The 17,686-nt window shown below is 40.5% G+C and overlaps 1 protein-coding gene and 1 long non-coding RNA gene across 6 annotated transcripts in view; one reads left to right on the top strand and one right to left on the bottom strand.

The window, feature by feature from the left end:
- SYNE2 (spectrin repeat containing nuclear envelope protein 2) overlaps window positions 1–17,686 on the bottom strand; it is a 319,917-nt gene that overhangs the window by 89,108 nt on the left and 213,123 nt on the right. For 4 of the 5 annotated variants that reach the window (XM_025442804.3, XM_025442803.3, XM_025442805.3 and 1 more), the window contains 6 exons: window positions 15,269–15,400; window positions 11,820–12,017; window positions 10,898–10,972; window positions 9,336–9,440; window positions 6,467–6,553; window positions 2,690–2,920 (listed from right to left, as the gene is read on the bottom strand). In XM_025442804.3, coding sequence (XP_025298589.1) covers window positions 2,690–2,920; window positions 6,467–6,553; window positions 9,336–9,440; window positions 10,898–10,972; window positions 11,820–12,017; window positions 15,269–15,400 — 828 coding nt within the window. The remainder of the gene's footprint in view (window positions 1–2,689; window positions 2,921–6,466; window positions 6,554–9,335; window positions 9,441–10,897; window positions 10,973–11,819; window positions 12,018–15,268; window positions 15,401–17,686) is intronic. The other variant, XM_025442807.3, reaches the window with a different exon arrangement.
- On the top strand, window positions 2,918–14,460 carry LOC125755580 (uncharacterized). The gene is made up of 2 exons (XR_007412373.1): window positions 2,918–3,224; window positions 13,022–14,460. It is a non-coding gene; the product is annotated as an uncharacterized LOC125755580 (long non-coding RNA).

Below are 17,686 nucleotides of genomic sequence, written 5' to 3'. Positions count from 1 at the left end.
TTGAGAGAAACCTTAGGAAAAACTATCCCTAAAATAACATTTTCAGGGGTGCCTGGCTGGCTTAGTCGGTAGAGCATGAGACTCTTGATCTCGAGGTTGTGAGTTTGAGCCCCATAGTGAGTGTAGGGATTGCTTAAAGATAAAAAAAAATCTCAAAAAACAAAAACAGATTTTCAAATATCTTCTTATAACTCCTCTATCTAAGCAAACTACTTGTAACCTCCATAGATTCTTCTAAGCTTAAACAATATGTAATCATAGATTTTAGAGAGGTTACAGAGTATACTATAACATTGTGCTCCTTTTTTTCCATTTAGCTATTTTATGTTTAATTTTTCAAGTGTCCACAGATGCATGCTTCCCAATTCCCACTTTACTAGCTACAAGTTGATGTTCCATGATTCATGTAACTTCCTTATTGGTAAGCCTGTAAGCTGGTTTCAGTTCTTCACCTTTGTAATTAACTCTGCCACAAACATTCTTCCCTTTCTGGGTTATTCTCATAGGATACAGTTAAAGTAATGGTGTTATTAGGTCAAATACAACGGATATTTTATATGTTGTCAGCTGACCTCCCAAAACACTGAGGCAATCAGGCAGGACAGTGGATCAAGAGTTCTCCAGGAATATATAATTTTTGCCAGAGTCACATGGGAACAACACAACAGCTGTTTCGATTCATATGTTTTTAATAATGAAGGCTGAACATTTCTTCTCCGATAATAAATTACCAAATAAATTTTCTTCTTGACTGATCTGTTTGCTCCTGTCCTTTGGATATTTTCCCCAGGGGAACATCCATATTTTTTTACAGACTACTGGCAGGCTTTTTATACGTTTCAATATGAAGTTGGATGTACCATGGTGTGATATAAGTGAGCCAAAGATGGCCCTGGTCTCCATGTTGCTTATTTTCTCACGGCAGGCCAGGGCTACTAGCTCAAATCCTACTGGCACCAAACTGAAAGTGAGACCCCACATCTGGTCCCTATGGTTAAGATACAACTCCAAGGCTCTAAAAGACCCTAGCCTCTGTTGCCCTTTGGAGCTCTCTGACATCATCTAGACACACAAGCTCTTCTGGATTCCCTGCTCCCCTGGGAGTTCCTTTGCCTTCCTCCCCTTCCAGGATGTGGCCCCACCTCCATTTCTTGCCACAGCCTCTGGAAGGGCTCTCATAGAGAGGGACTTCCCAAGGCCTTGAGATCCTGCCAAAAAGTTGCCCAACTAAAGCTTGCTGTGTGCTACTGCCACCTTGTGGTTATGTCTTTCCCTTGCCAGCCCCCAAATCCTTGACCTCCCTGGCACTGGCAGAACACGGATTCTGGTGGTGATCAAGGAATCAGCATGAGGTCTGCCCAATCAGTAAGGCAATCAATTGGCCGAATCTATCCTGGAGGGCTTTAAGTGGCTGAGACTCAACATCTCAAACACCTCCGGTTCAATTTAGTACAACTCTGTGATATAGTATGCTACATCTTTTCCAGACTCCCTGTGCCTCATCAGCCGGGTCAAGTGGTAGTGCCAGTATTTAAGTGAACCCGCCCCATCAAAAGCTAACTTTTGGGATCAGAGGTGGGAAGATGCCCAGGGAAGGTCAGGTACCTACCTGGGTACCCCATGAGGCAAGTGCTGGATATTATAAGACTGTGGGCCTGAGTGGAGAAAGCAGATGACTAAGGATGGGCCACCCCCAACCCCATAATGAGCTATAGTGGGAGGAGTTCCCTGTGGCCAGGCCAGTGATATGGTGTCCTCTGAGGGGATGTCATTCCTGCTGTCCGCTACAGCAGAAAAATGAGCCAATCAGGCAGAGACATCAGGTCAAGGTTGGTCTAAGCACCCTTGGGGAAGGCACTTCAATTATACTGCTATGATATCATCATTCTAGCTTCTCCCTGGAGGGATACAGAGATCCCCAACCTTTGGGCTGAGCTAGCAAATGTCACTCAAAGTGACTAAAGGCAAAGAAGTATATATTCCTGGCCCCCCAGTACCCCTCACCCCTCAAGCAAGGGTAGGACCATTCACAGTAAAATGGCAGCAAAGCGGGATGCCTGGGTGGCTCAGTGGTTGAGCAACTGCCTTTGGCTCAGGTCATGATCCCAGAGTCCCGGGATCGAGTCCCACATCAGGCTCCTCATGGGGAAACTGCCCCTCTCTCTGTGTCTCTCATGAATAAATAAATAAATAAAATCTTTTATTTAAAAAATGGCAACAAAGCCCTTTTGTGCTAGGAAAATCAGGATATTCAGTTTCATTTCGATTAATAAAAATTCAAAGAATTTATCATGAATACAATCACAGCACTTTTTATATACTTGATACACCAGACACTGGTTCTTGTACCTTATCTCATTTAACCCTGACAAAGTCCTATGAGATAACTGAGATAACCGACCACAGGAGGAAAATGAGGTGGAAAGCTAACGCCCTCAAGTTCACAGTTAACATGACAGAGCTAGATCAGGACTCTAGATTCTGGGCTCTTACTCATCAGTGTCTCCAAATACTCTGCTTACATAAATCTCCTCCAAGAATTACCCTGAGAACAAAAACTAGAGGCCAAGATAAATACAAGGGTAAGAGTAACAGAAGGAAACATACTGTTGCTTTAAGAGAAATTCACCCAGTCTTGGAAGGTGATTGGTGAAAAGGCTAACCATGAACTCCAACCCGTCGGCCTTACCTGGCACCCTACCAGCTGCTGTTCTACCAACTGCTGCATGTCTGCGTTTAATGTTTCCGGCTCGAATGCCACGTTGGCCTGGCGCAGCCACAGCTCCAGCTCGGCCACCTTGGTCTTGCAGACATGGAGGATTTCCGCAGGCTTGGACCTAGCTTTCTCCACCGTGGTCTCAAAAGCTCCTTGCTCGTTGGAAAAGCCCAGAGCAGCAGCCTTGACAGTAGGTGTGGCACCCTAAGATAAACCCAAAGATAATCCAGTAGTGAAAAGCCATGGAATCCCAAGTTTTCAGATAGGAGCTTGCAAAAACCTGTGAACTTCCAGCATTTCCTCAGTTAAAAGAAAACAAATCAATAGGGGCAGAAGAAGTAATAAAAAAAAAAAAAACTGCACCTCCACACTCATAGCAACAATCATGTGACCTGGTGCTCCAGGTTTCCAAGCAGCCGATCTGCATGTACACAGGTAGTGTTCCCAGGCAGGGAGAAGACAAATGGGCTCGCAGTTCATTAAACAGCAGGTGGGCCCCAGGAGACAGGTGAGTGTGAGTGAGAGGGTGTGCATGTGGGTGTGTGTCTCAAACTTCTCAGCGAATTGGCCAGTGTTTGAATTTGTGTGACACATGATTAAGCAATGCTTACGTTGCTGTGAGCTCTGATCACACAGAAAAAAAGGCACTTTACGCACCAGCTGGGATACAAGGAAATAGGCCACACACTTTACAAGTAGATTATAAGATATTTTGACTTTTTTTTTCTTTCCTAACATACATGCTATTACTCAACTAAATTTCTCCCTCTTAACAGTAGTGTGAGGGGGAGTCTGTTAAACCCCTGCCTTAAGCTCAGTTCATGATCTCAGGGCCCTGGGATTGAGCTCTCTGCTCAGCAGGAAGTCTGCTTCTCTCACTCCCTCTCCCTTTGTGCTCTCCCTTTCTCTCTCTCATATAAATAAATAAAATCTAAAAAAAAAAAAAAAAAAAAAAAAAAAAAGTAGTGTGAGTCAAGTAATGATCTTCAGTGGGGTAATTTCTTTTCCTACTATTCAGAGAGAATCCCTGAAACTGTTTTTCACTATTCAGATGCTCAAATATTATTAAGGACTAGATGCTTATACTATAGTATAAAGAAAGCATGATGAAAGATGTGTTCTTATTGAAACACCTGGGTTGCTTATTGATCCAAAAGAAAAATTTCTTCCAGATACCACATCAAGTATTCTATTAATGACACATTAGATATTTTCAATTTGGAAGTAAAAGATGATTTGATATACAGACATATTTGCTTCCCACATCCTTTTCCAGAATATTGAAAGATTATATTGACCCTTCTAGAGAAATTCCCTCAGGAATAAGGATTTGTGTTTTGCTCTACAAAATTATTGATCTCAATATTTTATTGATTGTGATTATGATGAAATACGATATTTTCTATATAAGACTTTGTTAGCTAGATGTTAGCATCTAATAAGCACAATTTTGGCCAGGTGACAAAATCGCTCGCAAAGGTACAGCCTAACTCAACTCAAATGCACAAAAATTCCCAATTCTACAGAATTTTGTTTAAGCATAGAACTTTCAGTACAACAAAAGTAAACAAAGTAGGCAAGTGATAACAACAACATGCAGGGTGTGAAAATACTCCTTTTTCACACACATGGTGAGTATTAGGAAAGCTAGCTTAGCAGACGTGCCTCTGAATTGCACTTGTTCTCCTTGGCCATCTATTAACTTCACATATGTTTGCTCTTTACTGACAAAACACTATTTCTCCCTAGTTGAGGAAGTCTTCCCATGCCTTGTGTTTTTCTGCACAGTTGGCGCTATCCTTGGGAGTCACCGGTTTCAATTTTCTTTTTTAATCCTGATTTTTTTTTTTTTTTTTTAAAAAGCAACAGTTGTGTGATTTTACTGCCAGACACCAATTGCTAGTCATCTGATTAATGATTTTCTAGTTTTCAGATATTGCTACATCTTAGCGGCAAAGATTTGGGGAGTTTCTTTTTTGTCACCTGAGATAACAATTGATATTAATTAGTCTATGATAACAGGTTTACCATGGACCTTGTTTATTTGAAAACATTATTTGAGCACCTATCATACACCACACACATTTTTTAATGGCGATATTGAATTTCTATCCTTTTTCACTAACTCACTGAATTAATGAGAAGACAAGGAAGCCGGATAACTAATCTGGGCTTTATTTGCTAGTTATTTGAAACTGAAAAGAATCCAAAGGTGAACGAAAGAAAAAAAGAATATTTGCAACCATAGAAACCGCAATTGCTAAAGGTGGTCTGGGAACCCTGCCAGTAACCAGTTCACCCACCTCTTTTTATAGTCAAAGAAACCCAAGTTCATTTAACGCTTAAGCAACTCACCTACCTCCCATTTCACCACTTTGCTTCTGGGAAGCTTGGGCCCAGATGTAAGTTACTTGTCTGAGGTCACACAACTCTGCAATCTTTTAATTCAGAGTCTACAGTTTTTTCCACAATCACACCCCTGCTAAACATCTTCTCTAACTTATAGCCCCAAATTCTAAAAGCAGAAATGATTTAAGTGGATGTTTTAGGATTACACATTTTGGGTGGCTAAAAAGTATTTCCACCAGTATTTCTTGTTAAAGAGCATTATATTATCTTCACTGAATAACTATGTTAGTAATACCCAACCCTTTACTGGGCTCTAGGGCCAGGCCACCATGCTAAGTGACACATGGACCCTCTCATTATTTCCCATCACAAGCCCTTATTATTCCCAGTGTACAGATGAGGAAACTGAGGTATAGTTAGGTTATTCAAATCTCCTAGGTCACCCAATGAGTAACAAGAACCAAGATGCAATCCCTGATTTCATTATGCCTTGGGGTCTTTAAGAATGTGAATGTCACCAATGCTCTAGTATCCAAGTTCAGCTCTCACTTCAGTGAATGTCACACTGCTTGGTTTCTGCGTCAACATGCCACCAATCTAAGTAACAGGATTCAGTTAAAATGCAAGCAAATTTTCTGGCAGTGGCCGTATTTCATGCCAAAATACCAACCCTTTAAATTTGCTCCCTAACATTTTAGAGTCAATTCTACAAACATCTTTAAGTCTCCCCTACCTGCAGCACCACCACACACACTTGTTATAAAATGCAGGATCACCTGGCTAAAGTGCAGCGCTCCCTACACCTGCCCAGATATGAGCCGTGCTGCTGGGGTGGTGCTGGGGAGGCGAGTGATTTTGTGAGGCCAAACCTACCTTGCTTTCACATCTCTCAGCACTAAATGTTCAAATCAGGAAGGCAGATTAAAATATTCTAGGTTTGCTCCTTACTCTTCCACTTACCAGCTGTACTTTCATTCTTTAAATTTGTATTTCCTCATTTGTAAACTCATGGTAGGCATTTATCTACCTTATTTAATCTGAGGATTAAACAGCAAATATCCATGCCTCTTACATGATAGGCAGTTAATCAATATTAGCTCCCCTCCACTGTAAGGACCCTCCTAAGTTATATCTATAGAAGAAAGAAGTAGTTGGTGGAAAGGCTAGTTCACCATAATAAACAGTGAGCAAGTGATAAATCCTTCATTGCTGTGCCGTGCTTCCTTTCTATGTCAACATCTAATGGCAAATCTTCCAGTTCTCCAGCTTAACAGCACATATGAATATGTTAAAGTTCACAAAGAACTCCTGGCTTGATATGCAAAATATTGCAGAAAGCTTTCATCTCTGAGTGTTCGTCTAGGTACCCAAGCAGTTTGCTTATTTACCAACCGGACTTACCTCCTCTGTTTGGTTGGGACTCAGTGAATCTGGTGCAAGAATTTGTGCCATAGGATTATCACATGTGCTTATTTTCTCAACTGCTTCCTGTAAAGAAAAGAACCAGAGGTCCAGAAAACTTCCTGCTCTTGCTGCCATGTAAGCTACTCTTCCTGGACCAGCTCATTTTACACATCACCTGGTTGCAGAAATGTCCAGAAAATTCAGGTGCATTTAGAGAAAAGTTTGTTCATTAGGAAAAAAAAAAAAAAATCAACTTCCTCAGGTTTGTCTTAATTTGAAAGACTTAAATTTTCTAAAGCTCTCTAGTTAATGAGGAACATATAAGGAAATCTATAGAATTCTGTATTTAAGTAGATTAATAAGAGAACCAAAAAAATTAAATGAAATTATATGATAAAGGCCACCTTTCAAATAATAGGGGAAAAGATTAATATATTAAATTTGGGAACTACTCAGGTATTTCATGAAAAAATATAATTGAATCCTTATCTTACTCCTAATAATGGATTCTAATTATATCTAATATTTATTTATTTATTTATTTATTTATTTATTTATTTATCTATCTATCTATTTATTTATTTTTAGAGACAGTGAGAGCAGGGTGGGGTGGGGGGTGCTGAGGGGTAGAAGAAGAGAGAGAATCTTAAGCAGGCTCCACACCCAGTGTGGAGTACAACACAGGACTTGATCTCATGACCCTGAGATCATGACCTAAACTGAAATCAAGAGTCAGATGCTTAACTGACTGAGCCGCCCGGATGCCCCTATATCTAATATTTAAATGTAAAAGTTATGCCATAAAAATTCTTAAAAAAAAAAACAGTGAATCTTTTTCTAATCTAGGAGTGGAGAAGGACTTTTAAAGCATGATAAAGGAGAAAGAATGTTAGTATTAGCAACATAAAAAATGGTAATTTTTACTTTATAAAGCATCATAATCTAAGTTAAAAATGAAATAACAGACCAGGATAATAGCTTACAATGTATTACTGTTCTTAATATATATCCTTATAAGTCAGTAAAGAAAATATCAGACCCTGTGTAGAGAAAAATGTCAAATGGCATGAACAAGCAATTCATAAAAGAATACAAAAGTAGGAGCACCTGGGTAGCAGAGTTAGGTGTCTGACTCTTCGTTTCGGCTCAGGTCATGATCTCAGGTTCATGAGATCGAGCTCAACAGGGAAGAGAGAGAGAGAGAGACAGGCAGAGAGAGAAGCAGGCTCCATGCAGGGAACCTGACGTGGGACTTGATTCCAGGACTCCAGGATCATGCCCTGGGCTGAAGGTGGCGCTAAACTGCTGAGCCACCCGGGCTGCCCAGGAAGAACCAGTTTTGAAGGAAGTTGGTCAGATGAGCTGGAGATAAGAAAACACATTCAGGAAGAGAAATCTGTCAGCAAAGAAATGTAAAACAGATTCAAAGAAAGAGTCAAGACTAAAGGCTTGATGTGGGGATCACTGGCATAGAGATACTACCAAACCCATGGGAGAAGACAAAACTGCCCTGAGGGAAATGAAAGAAACACTGGGCAGATGTCTACCAGCAGGTGGATGGGGTGGGAGAAGGTGACAAAGGAGGGGCTGCAGGTAGGTGACAAGAAAACACAGAATTAAGAAAGTCAAAGGATCCCTGTATTTCAGGAAGAGATGTTGACAGTGTCTACTGCTGGAGAAATCAAAAAGGACTAGGACTAATAAAAAGGCACTAAACTGATGTTCCAGAAGTCAATGGCAGTTTAGCCAGGGGCAAAAATTTGATTACCCAAGGGGCCAAAGGTGAGAAGCCCCAAGTGAAGACTTTTAGTCATGAACAAGAGGAAGCCCAGTAATTGACCTGGGAAGCAGGATGGAGAAAGTCAAGGCATTCAAGTACCATGCTGAGCCCAGTACAGGACCTAAACATGTTAAAGTTCTTGCCATTTGCCAAACCGTGTTCGTTTGTGCATAAAAATGTGGTAAATCCTAAGCGGTTCAGAATGCTACGAGGATGAAGGGAAAGTGGAGGTTTCTTGAAGGAGGTGGAAGGTGAGATGGCCCTGGTGGATGAGCAGGATGCCTACAGGCAGGCTGGGAGAGAAAGGCATCGCGGGGATACAAAGCAGTTTCTGAAGACAGTCTGGGATTTGGGGTGCTCAGTTTGTTTGGAAGGGCAGGACCCTGAGGGAGAAAACTTGCTAGAGAGTGGAGAGACCGACTACTTCTCAGAGAGGGAAGGAACACCTCAAGAGGCAGAGTCTGGAGCTGCAGGTACAGCAGAGCCCGGTACCAAGGTTTAACAAAAGGATTGGCAGAGCTCAGCCCCAGACAGGAGACAGGAGCGACAGGCATTCGGATCAGAGTGATGCTGGGATGTTTCAGGAACAAGGGAAAAACATCATTTTCACATTAGCTTATAATGACTTTCTAACGTAAGGGCATTTGCCCTCTAGTTTGAGACGCTGGAGAAGATTTGGAAGGTCGTAAAGAGCAAACATACACATTATATACTACTTTGCTCAAAAAGAGAATTAGGGGGAGACTCCTCCCCCAACTACTCCCAAAAAAGAGAGGTGTGTTAAATGCATAGAAACACTGCAGTGAGCCTTTTAAAGAGGGGCTCCTTTGTTAGTCTGAATTCACACATATGGAGTTCTCAGAAAATACTCTCCTATTATCACTGAGCACATAGTAGAACTGCAAATAATAAGCAGGTACTTGGCTGCTTTTGAATTTGTGCAAAGGTAATGGTGAGAAACAAAAAACTTTCAGCCCCAATAGTTTCCCTCCCCAAGAAATTTTTCAAAAAAGAAATTCTTTTGACTTACTTCCTTTACTATCCCTGCCAGCCTCCAACCACCATGTGTATTATGCTCAGTATTACCTGAATGATGGTTCCAGAGGACGAGGATGCTCTGTCTTCCTCCATGTCCCCATCATGCTTCCAGAGTAAAGACCCAGAAGATGGCTTTGCCTTCTTATCTCCATTCTAACACAATAATCAATTGATTAGCAAAGAAGTCATTTCCTACCACCCTAATAGCATCCTACTCATTGCTCCTGTAAAACTCAGATTACCAGGCAGTATAACTATAGCCCTTAATATCACCACCACCACCCCCCTTCACACACACACACCTATTTTTCATCTCTTTCTTTGGGTAACAAAATTACAGGAGTCCAAATGTGGTTGCTCTTCCTGAAGCCTAAAAGATACTCTGAAAAGTTGGAAGCTCACATCACTCAAAAAAGGATCTTCAAAATGGCAGTTTAGGAATTTAATCTGCTTTCGTAAATGTAACCTCAAATGCTCTCTTTAAATAATGGCCTGATAGGGGTGCCTGGGGGTTCAGTCAGTTAAGTGCCTGCCTTCGGCTCAAGTCATGATCCTAGGGCCCTGGGATCAAGCCCCGCCTTGAGGTTCCTCCTCAACAGAGAGTCTGCTTCTGTTCTCCCTCTCCCTCTGCTCCTCACTTTTTCTTTGCCCAACTCCACTCCCCCAACACCTGCTCTTTCTCTCAAGTAAATAAATAAACCTTAAAACAAACAAACAAACAAAAAACAGCTGATGAACATGTATTTTTGCTGTTGCCAAGGACAAGCAGTGGATATTATAAACATATTAGCTCAGAAGCAAATATAGATCGTATGTTAGAATTACACTGCTGTGCATTCTATTCTCCACCCGGGTACCTTTCTGTTCTCACTATTCCCTATTTTCACTATTCGCAAAGGGGCATAATCAGGTTATGAAGTTGTCTGATGGCCTGAGCATACAGTAAGCCCGTGCTCCCCCTTGTCTAACCAATCAGTTCCGTGGTGTCCTGGTCTAGGGGAGAGCAGGTTGTTCTGTGTGACAGTGGAGCTATTTAACAATCCATAAGATGAGCAGAGAAAGGGTCTAGTGGTTGCATGCGAGACATAAAGACAACAAATTGCTGCAATTTTCTTCCTTCAGGCATAAGACCCACCATAACTTTTAAAGTCTAAAATGGAAATTGATACCAGGAAGGACAACTGTAAGTGTCTCATGCAATCAGTTCTCATGGAGTAGTAAGGAGTAGCAGCAGTAGTTGCTAACATTGACCATGCTGCTTCAGACTAAAAGAGCACTTCAAATCTGAAAAAATCAAGTTCTAAGAAAGCACCCAAGGAGTGCCCACCAAACAACATACTCTCGAAATTCCAGAGAAAGTCCTCAGAAGTTGGATACAACCAAGAACTTCATCTGCTCCCTCATGCTAACAAGTGCGTCTGAATTACATTTATCCCGCTCGGGAATGAAGTGGATTTAGATGCACTTAACACTAATACTGTAAGAGAACGGCTTCAATCACTATTATAAAACATTGGCATTAAAGTTTAAAATGTGTTGCTATTCATTTTAAGATCTTCCCACTGAACTGAACTTCTAACAAGATTTAATGAGAAAATCATGTTCCTTACTTCACTCTTCAGGGAGCTCTCTTCCACCTCTTCCTTGAGTGCCGGGAGGAAAGACATGGAACTTATTTTGTTCAACTGAAAGGCAAGGCATACACACCTGTAGCCAGGTTGCTGTTCAACATCACTGGGATCCTAGCCTGGCTATGCTTTTATGTAGCTTATTTTTTACTCACTTCATTCAAGATATCCACCCACCCAGGTAGCCTCATCCAGCCAAATATCAGGACTCCATCAAATTTTATATCCCTTTCACCTGTGCTGCTTCCTGTGGCCCCTCATCCAACAGTTCAAAATGGTATCCATTGATGTGGACTCGGGGTGGACTTAGAGAAGTGCTGGGTCCATTTTTGAGTTTACGTTGAGCTCAGGGATCAAGCCCCGCCCTGGGCTCCCTCCTCAGCAGAGAGTCTGCTTCTGCTTCTCCCTCTCCCTCTGGACGAAGGACGAAGGCACTTCAGGGGTAGCTCCCACCCACCTGCCTGTGGGATTGCATATACATCTCAAGTAACTTGGGCATAGGAATTCCAGGTTGAGGGGATCCCTGGGTGGCTCAGCGGTTTAGCGCCTGCCTTTGGCCCAGGGCACAATCCTGGAGTCCCGGGATCGAGTCCCGCGTCGGGCTCCCGGCATGGAGCCTGCTTCTCCCTCCTCCTGTGTCTCTGCCTCTCTCTCTCTCTCTATGTCTATCATAAATAAATAAATAAATCTTTAAAAAAAAAAAAAAAAAGGAATTCCAGGTTGAGTCCAGAACAGACACACCCCAAGGATTCACATTCCCTATTGAACAATCTCAGAGTATCTCCACTTTTAAAATTCCTTATAGGTCAGCGACGAAATGCCACAGGTTTTACAGGTGAAAAATAACACCAATTTAATACTCCTGTGGGAAGTGGGGTCAACATTAGCCTAAAGTCCTACCCACCTTCCACTCAGAAGCATCCCTCTCAGCCACTCCTTCCTCCTCTGATGCTCCAGTTGATGGCATTTCTTGTTCTGATTCTTGCTGGTCCTGCTGTAAATGCTGGTGAAGGTTTAGTATGGCAGCCTTCAAGTCCACCAGCAGGTCCTCTCTCTTCTGGGTCAAACTCAGAATCTGCTTTTCCATACCTTTGATATTTCCCTGTGCAGAAAGAGTGTTTGCATTGCTGTGGGCTGCCTGAGGCCTCTGCATGCCCCCAGGAGCTTGCATCAATCGGTATGAGGGATGATGAGTTTTCTGTGCTGTTTGGTTTGCAGAGCCAGGAGTGAGTGTCAGGTAGGCTTCCTCCCCATCCTGGTTGCCTTTCTCAATGACCTGGTGAGGGCTTATAAGCTCCCCTTATAGGATGACTTAGCTTCACCTACCACCTGACACTTGGTCCATCAGTTCTCTGGGGGTCAAGCCAAGGCTCAGAGATTTGTAAAAAGTTTTTTTTGTGGGGGGCCTGTGGTGTGCAGCCAGGGCTGGGAGCCACCTCTCTAGTGGCAACAGGACTGACTGCCAGAACCCACAGGGCCCTGGCTCAGGAAATGTCCCAGGCGATTTGTAAGCAGACTTGGGAATGACAGAGTGGAAACAAGGTGAGAAATCTCACACTTCCATTATTGCTTCTGGAGCCATCTTTACTCTTACTTAATTCATTTACTTTTTCCTCACAAATTTTCCTACAAAATGGGAATAAACAAGCAAATAAAGGTAGTGTGAAGTGTAACTTACCATAGGAATGATGGACACATGATCCCAAGCTTTATAACGTTACTTTAAAATTTTGTAATTGATGGGTGGAAATAAAATATCTTATATGTGATAGAAGTACACTTGCCCATTGTCCATCTAAGACAAAACAGAACTATGGAATCCTAGATTTGGAGCAGGTGTCTAATCTAACATCCTCCTCTCTTAACACCCCCGAAAGGCAACATTCCACCTTTGCCTTGGCCTTGCAATCAGTGCATCAGAAGACAACCTGCTCCTTATCAGCAAGCCTTCAAGTATTGGAATTTTTGTTCCTAATATATTCCTCTATTCACTGCTCATTCATTTGTTCCTTCCTTCCTTCCTTCTTTCTTTCTTTCTACTCATTGATCCATCCATCCCACAGATATTCATAAAAATCATTATTTTTTTTTTTTTTTTTTTTACAGAGAAGCTTAACATGTCTCTACGAATAAGTGAAAGTTCTGAAGTCCAGGAAGGTGATTTTTTCTAGAGCTGCAGCTAGCCAGTGACAGAGCAGAGACCTGGACTTCCTGACACCCATACCCATGGCTCTTCTGCTGCTACTGCACACATTCTGACCAGTAACTCTATTCTGTCTGAAGTTAAACATCTTGTGATTGCTTTGGGAAATGATAACTGAATGAAATAGGAGTTGGCAGTGCTATGTGTCCATTTCCAATAAACACTAAATTTCAGAGGTATAATGCCTCCCAACAGACATAATACTACAGTCATTAGAAAAACCCTACAAGAAACAGAACAGTCTGTACACCAGCATTATAGAGGCACAGGAGGGCACACAGTGGCCATTCTCAAAAGTGGAATCTGTAGACCCATGGGAGTTCACATTCCACGAGGTCAAGATCATTTTCATTGTAATATGAAAATGTTATTTGCCCTTTTCACTCTGTTGGCATTTTTCACTCTTTGATGATGCAAAAGCAATGGTGGGTAAAACTACTTGCACTTTATATCAATCAAGACAGGGATAGTAACTGTATTAATTTAGATCCTTCGCTATCAAGTGCTCAACTGTTTAAAAAAAAAAGGCAATTTCACTTAAGAATGTCCTTGATAAAGAACATGCATTTCAAATATTCTGTGTGACAAAGTGGAAAGCATGCAGAATGCACTTCTGCTGTGTGCCAAAGTATGATGATGGAGGGAAAAGCTCTGTGTGAGCAGAACTACCCAATTTTGTCATAAAATGCTATTTTTACTTAAAAAAAATAGTTGCTAAGCTATACATATATAGAAATACAGATTTTTCTGAAGAGATAAATGTTAATATTAATAAATATGAATTTTTGAATATTAACTACTGAAATGTCGACATATTTGGAAGATCTATGTAACTAGTGAAACAATATTTTCTGAATGATCAAGCATGATGTCCTAAAACCATGCATAGTTAGAAGATCTAAGCACAGACAGAACAAGGGATCTTAATACAAGAGCATGAAAAGTTCATTGACATGCCTTTGGATTCCATTTAACAAACGTATCTATGAGTAACTCTTACTTGTTAGAGTTTAGTGTAATTTCAAAGAATGTCCACAATTATTCAAAAGGTTATTAGAATATTCCTTTCTTTTCCAAGTACATGTTGTTGAGAGGTTGGATTGTTTTTATATACTTCAAACACAGCTACATACCTCAACAGATGGAATGCAGAAACAGAAGGAAATCTAGCTGTCTTCTACCAAGCCAGATTTAAGAAATTTGCAAAAACATAAAACAAGGTCACTCCTCTCACTACATTTTCTTTTGGAAACTGTAATTTCTTCCATAAAAATATGTTATTTCTACCAATATGTAATGGGGTTATTATTGTTATTTTAAAATAAACTAAATTATTTTTATATTTCTGAGTTTTAATTTCTATATTAGTAGATATGATTCATATAAACTAAAGCTCTCTGGGATCCTCATTTTTTTTTAACATAATGGGAAATTTAATAGATTTACAATATTGAGTCTTCAATGTTGAGTCTACCCTACTGAGTCCACCTCTGAGTCCACCACCTAGTGTGGTATGTCCCCTTAGGCTCCTCTGTAAGTAATTTGCTTTAGACCTCACAGTAGTAAGGGTCACAACCTGGCTTTGAATACCATAGCATTCGCCTACCCAATCATCTTGATAGTAGGATAAAAGCAGCTCTTCACAATGCTTGGCACACAATCATTTGTTGTTGTTGTTGTTGTTGTTGTTATAGAAGTACTAATTTAAAACCAAAGACTAAAAAAAAGAAAACCCTAAGCAGTAGATGGTTAACATGTACACCACTGTAACTGGGTAATTGTAATTAGGATATTGCTAATCATGGTATATGGAAATACTACTTAGTATATGAAACTCTTCATTACAACAGTGTTTAGGGTCTTTACCTATAATGTAAAGCCCAGCCCGCCCATACTGCCCGGCTCCTAATTCAGAAAGCTAGACAGAAAGTCAGGTTGCCCAAATATCCTGTGTTACAGCAGCTTCTTTTTAGCAGAGCCAAATGCACCTATTTTATGAAATAGGAAGAGAAGGTTAATATACAAAGAATATACCTTCACTTGAAAGAAAGGAGAAAACACACTGTACTATCCCAAAGGCTTCTAGACACCAATAGGTTAGTAAACAATGGTTGAATGAACTGTAGGCTAAATAAATTAAAGAGACATACCTGTACTTGCGGCAGGTTGGTAGTTTGGTCTGGTGATATACGCTCATGGGAGAACTCAGTTGAATAATTATTTAAGATCTGCTTCAAATTTTCTATTTCCTCATTGCATTCATCCGTCTGTTTTATGACAATCTATAAAATAATCCCCCCCAAAAGAAGGCTGTCATAATCTAAGGACTAGATTCATGGGTTACTTCCAACATCTATCCCCACCACAAGTTTTAATCAATTATAGCAAACACATACCCATATAGGTTGCAATAGAAAATGGTAGCCTAAATACAGAGAAAAATGTTCACAGGACTAGCACCTGACTTTCTTGCTCTACTACATGCCAGGATACCTTGGGCAGTGCTTGAAATATAAGCATAATAAGACACACCTTTTTTCTTAAGTATTTCCAGTCTACTGGGCTTATGCTGAGAAGCATTTTATGGCATGTTAACATAAAGTTGCCAAGTTTTATGAAATTACTGATATGTTTTTCATGCTATTTTAATGCATGCTCCATGTGATGCTTTCCACATAGAAAGGTGACGTTATTGATTCAGAGGGGAAAGGGCATATGATCTGAGAGATGATGAATTTTCCTGAACCAGCCACATACTCATCCGGTATCCCTTGGGATCAATCAGTGATATAAATTTTATAAGTAACAACTGGAGGGTTCAAGAGCAGCCTGAGTTTGCAAGAGGAATAGGGACCATTAACCAGAATCATACATTGAAATTTAGTGTTAAAGAAGTAGTGAAGCAGGCAGCCCTGGTGGCGCAGCGGTTTAGCGCCACCTGTAGCCCAGGGTATGATCCTGGAGACCCTGGATCGAGTCCCACGTCAGGCTCTCTGTATGATGCCTGCTTCTCCCTCTGCCTGTGTCTCTGCCTCTCTCTCTCTGTCTCTGTGAATAGATAAGTAAAAATCTTAAAAAAAAAAAAAAAAAAAGTAGCGAAGCTTGAACCTATGTGTGTACTAAACTGTATGATCAAAGTATGATGGAAAGATAAAGGAAATATAGATATTTCCTTGTTATGCTATACCATGAAGCAAAACATCTTTTAAAACTGCATAGTTTCTGGGCAACATAGAATTTTTCCTTGTATTTTCTTTAATATTTAATCATAATTTTAGCTGCGGGCTGGAAAGTAAGAACTATGTTTGCTGCACACATCTGTTCGCCCGCCCTCAGTAATGAGCTACATCCTATTATCACCTCCCTCCAAAGTAATTTGTCTTGTTTTCCACAATGAGGGCACTTACTGTAGTAAAACAGAAATTAAAAGAAATATGCCATATTCTAATGATTTTCACTACTACTGGCTTACTTAATTTTGAAATATAGGAGATGACATCTGATTTCCACTAACACAATAAATTGGAAATTTTTAGCAGCACAGTTTGAGACCTAACTTGCACAAAACATAATTTCCTCTCCTATTTCACCTCTTCTCATCCTGTGAAGAAGCCACCTTAAAGCATAGTTACAATTGTTATTTTCTTTTCCTGACCAAGAAACCAATAAAGCACATACAAAAAAAAGGATTAAAAATAATAGATCAAATTTTATATCTTTCTGTTTTTGATATCTTTATCATATGAAAAAACAGTACACAGAATGCCAGATCATTTTTCTCCCTGTGGGTGTTAGGAAATGATATCTGCTGGTCAATAGCCAGGATAGAGAGATTCTATGAGCCCAGACTCAAACCAGAGGTTATACGATATCCTCAAATCTTAGGAGAACACAGAGTAGTCAACTAAATGGGAATGAAATTTAAGAGGAAGAAAGAGATGGCAGCTTTCTCCCTACATTCAGGTAGTGGTAGGGAAGCGGGGAAAATAACCTTTTCTTCTACCCCAACCTATCTAATCAGGAAGAGCAAGTAGGGAGTGGGAGTGGAGTGGGAACTACCAATGAAGTTGAGAAGTCTGTGGAACTGAAGGCTCTTTCAGCAACTTTCTGTTCTTGTGAAAGTGGTTGTTAATCTAGGAATCCAAACCAAAGAAAAATGTAATTTCTATCTAATAATGATTCCTGACTTGGGCCTGGAGATCAATCAAAACATATGAAGTAAAACAAAACAAAACAAAACAAAAACCAAACACCAAAGAGACAAAACCTTCTGTGGAGAGGCTGAAAAATATCATCAGTTAGAAGGAAGAGACCCTGATACGGAGAATGAATGATAACAGGAGTCTAGAAACTCAAATTCTTATCTTATTTGCACACAAATGAATCTGGACACAAGTTAACTCAGTGGTCTTTCAATAACCTTCTGACTCTAGTCTCCTTATATGTAAAAATAAGGGTGGCAAAGATAGATCTATCTATATTGCATGTTGGAGAATAAAATGAGATGATTAATAGGAAAGTAACTGAGATTATTACGGTGCTGGCTACTCTAAGAGTTTCAGTGAGAC

The sequence above is a fragment of the Canis lupus genome, chromosome 8, assembly GCF_003254725.2.
Source record: "Canis lupus dingo isolate Sandy chromosome 8, ASM325472v2, whole genome shotgun sequence".
NCBI classification, from domain to species: Eukaryota; Metazoa; Chordata; class Mammalia; order Carnivora; family Canidae; genus Canis; species Canis lupus.
Note: the sequence above shows the minus strand (reverse complement) of the source record. Positions and strands in the feature narration are given on the sequence as shown.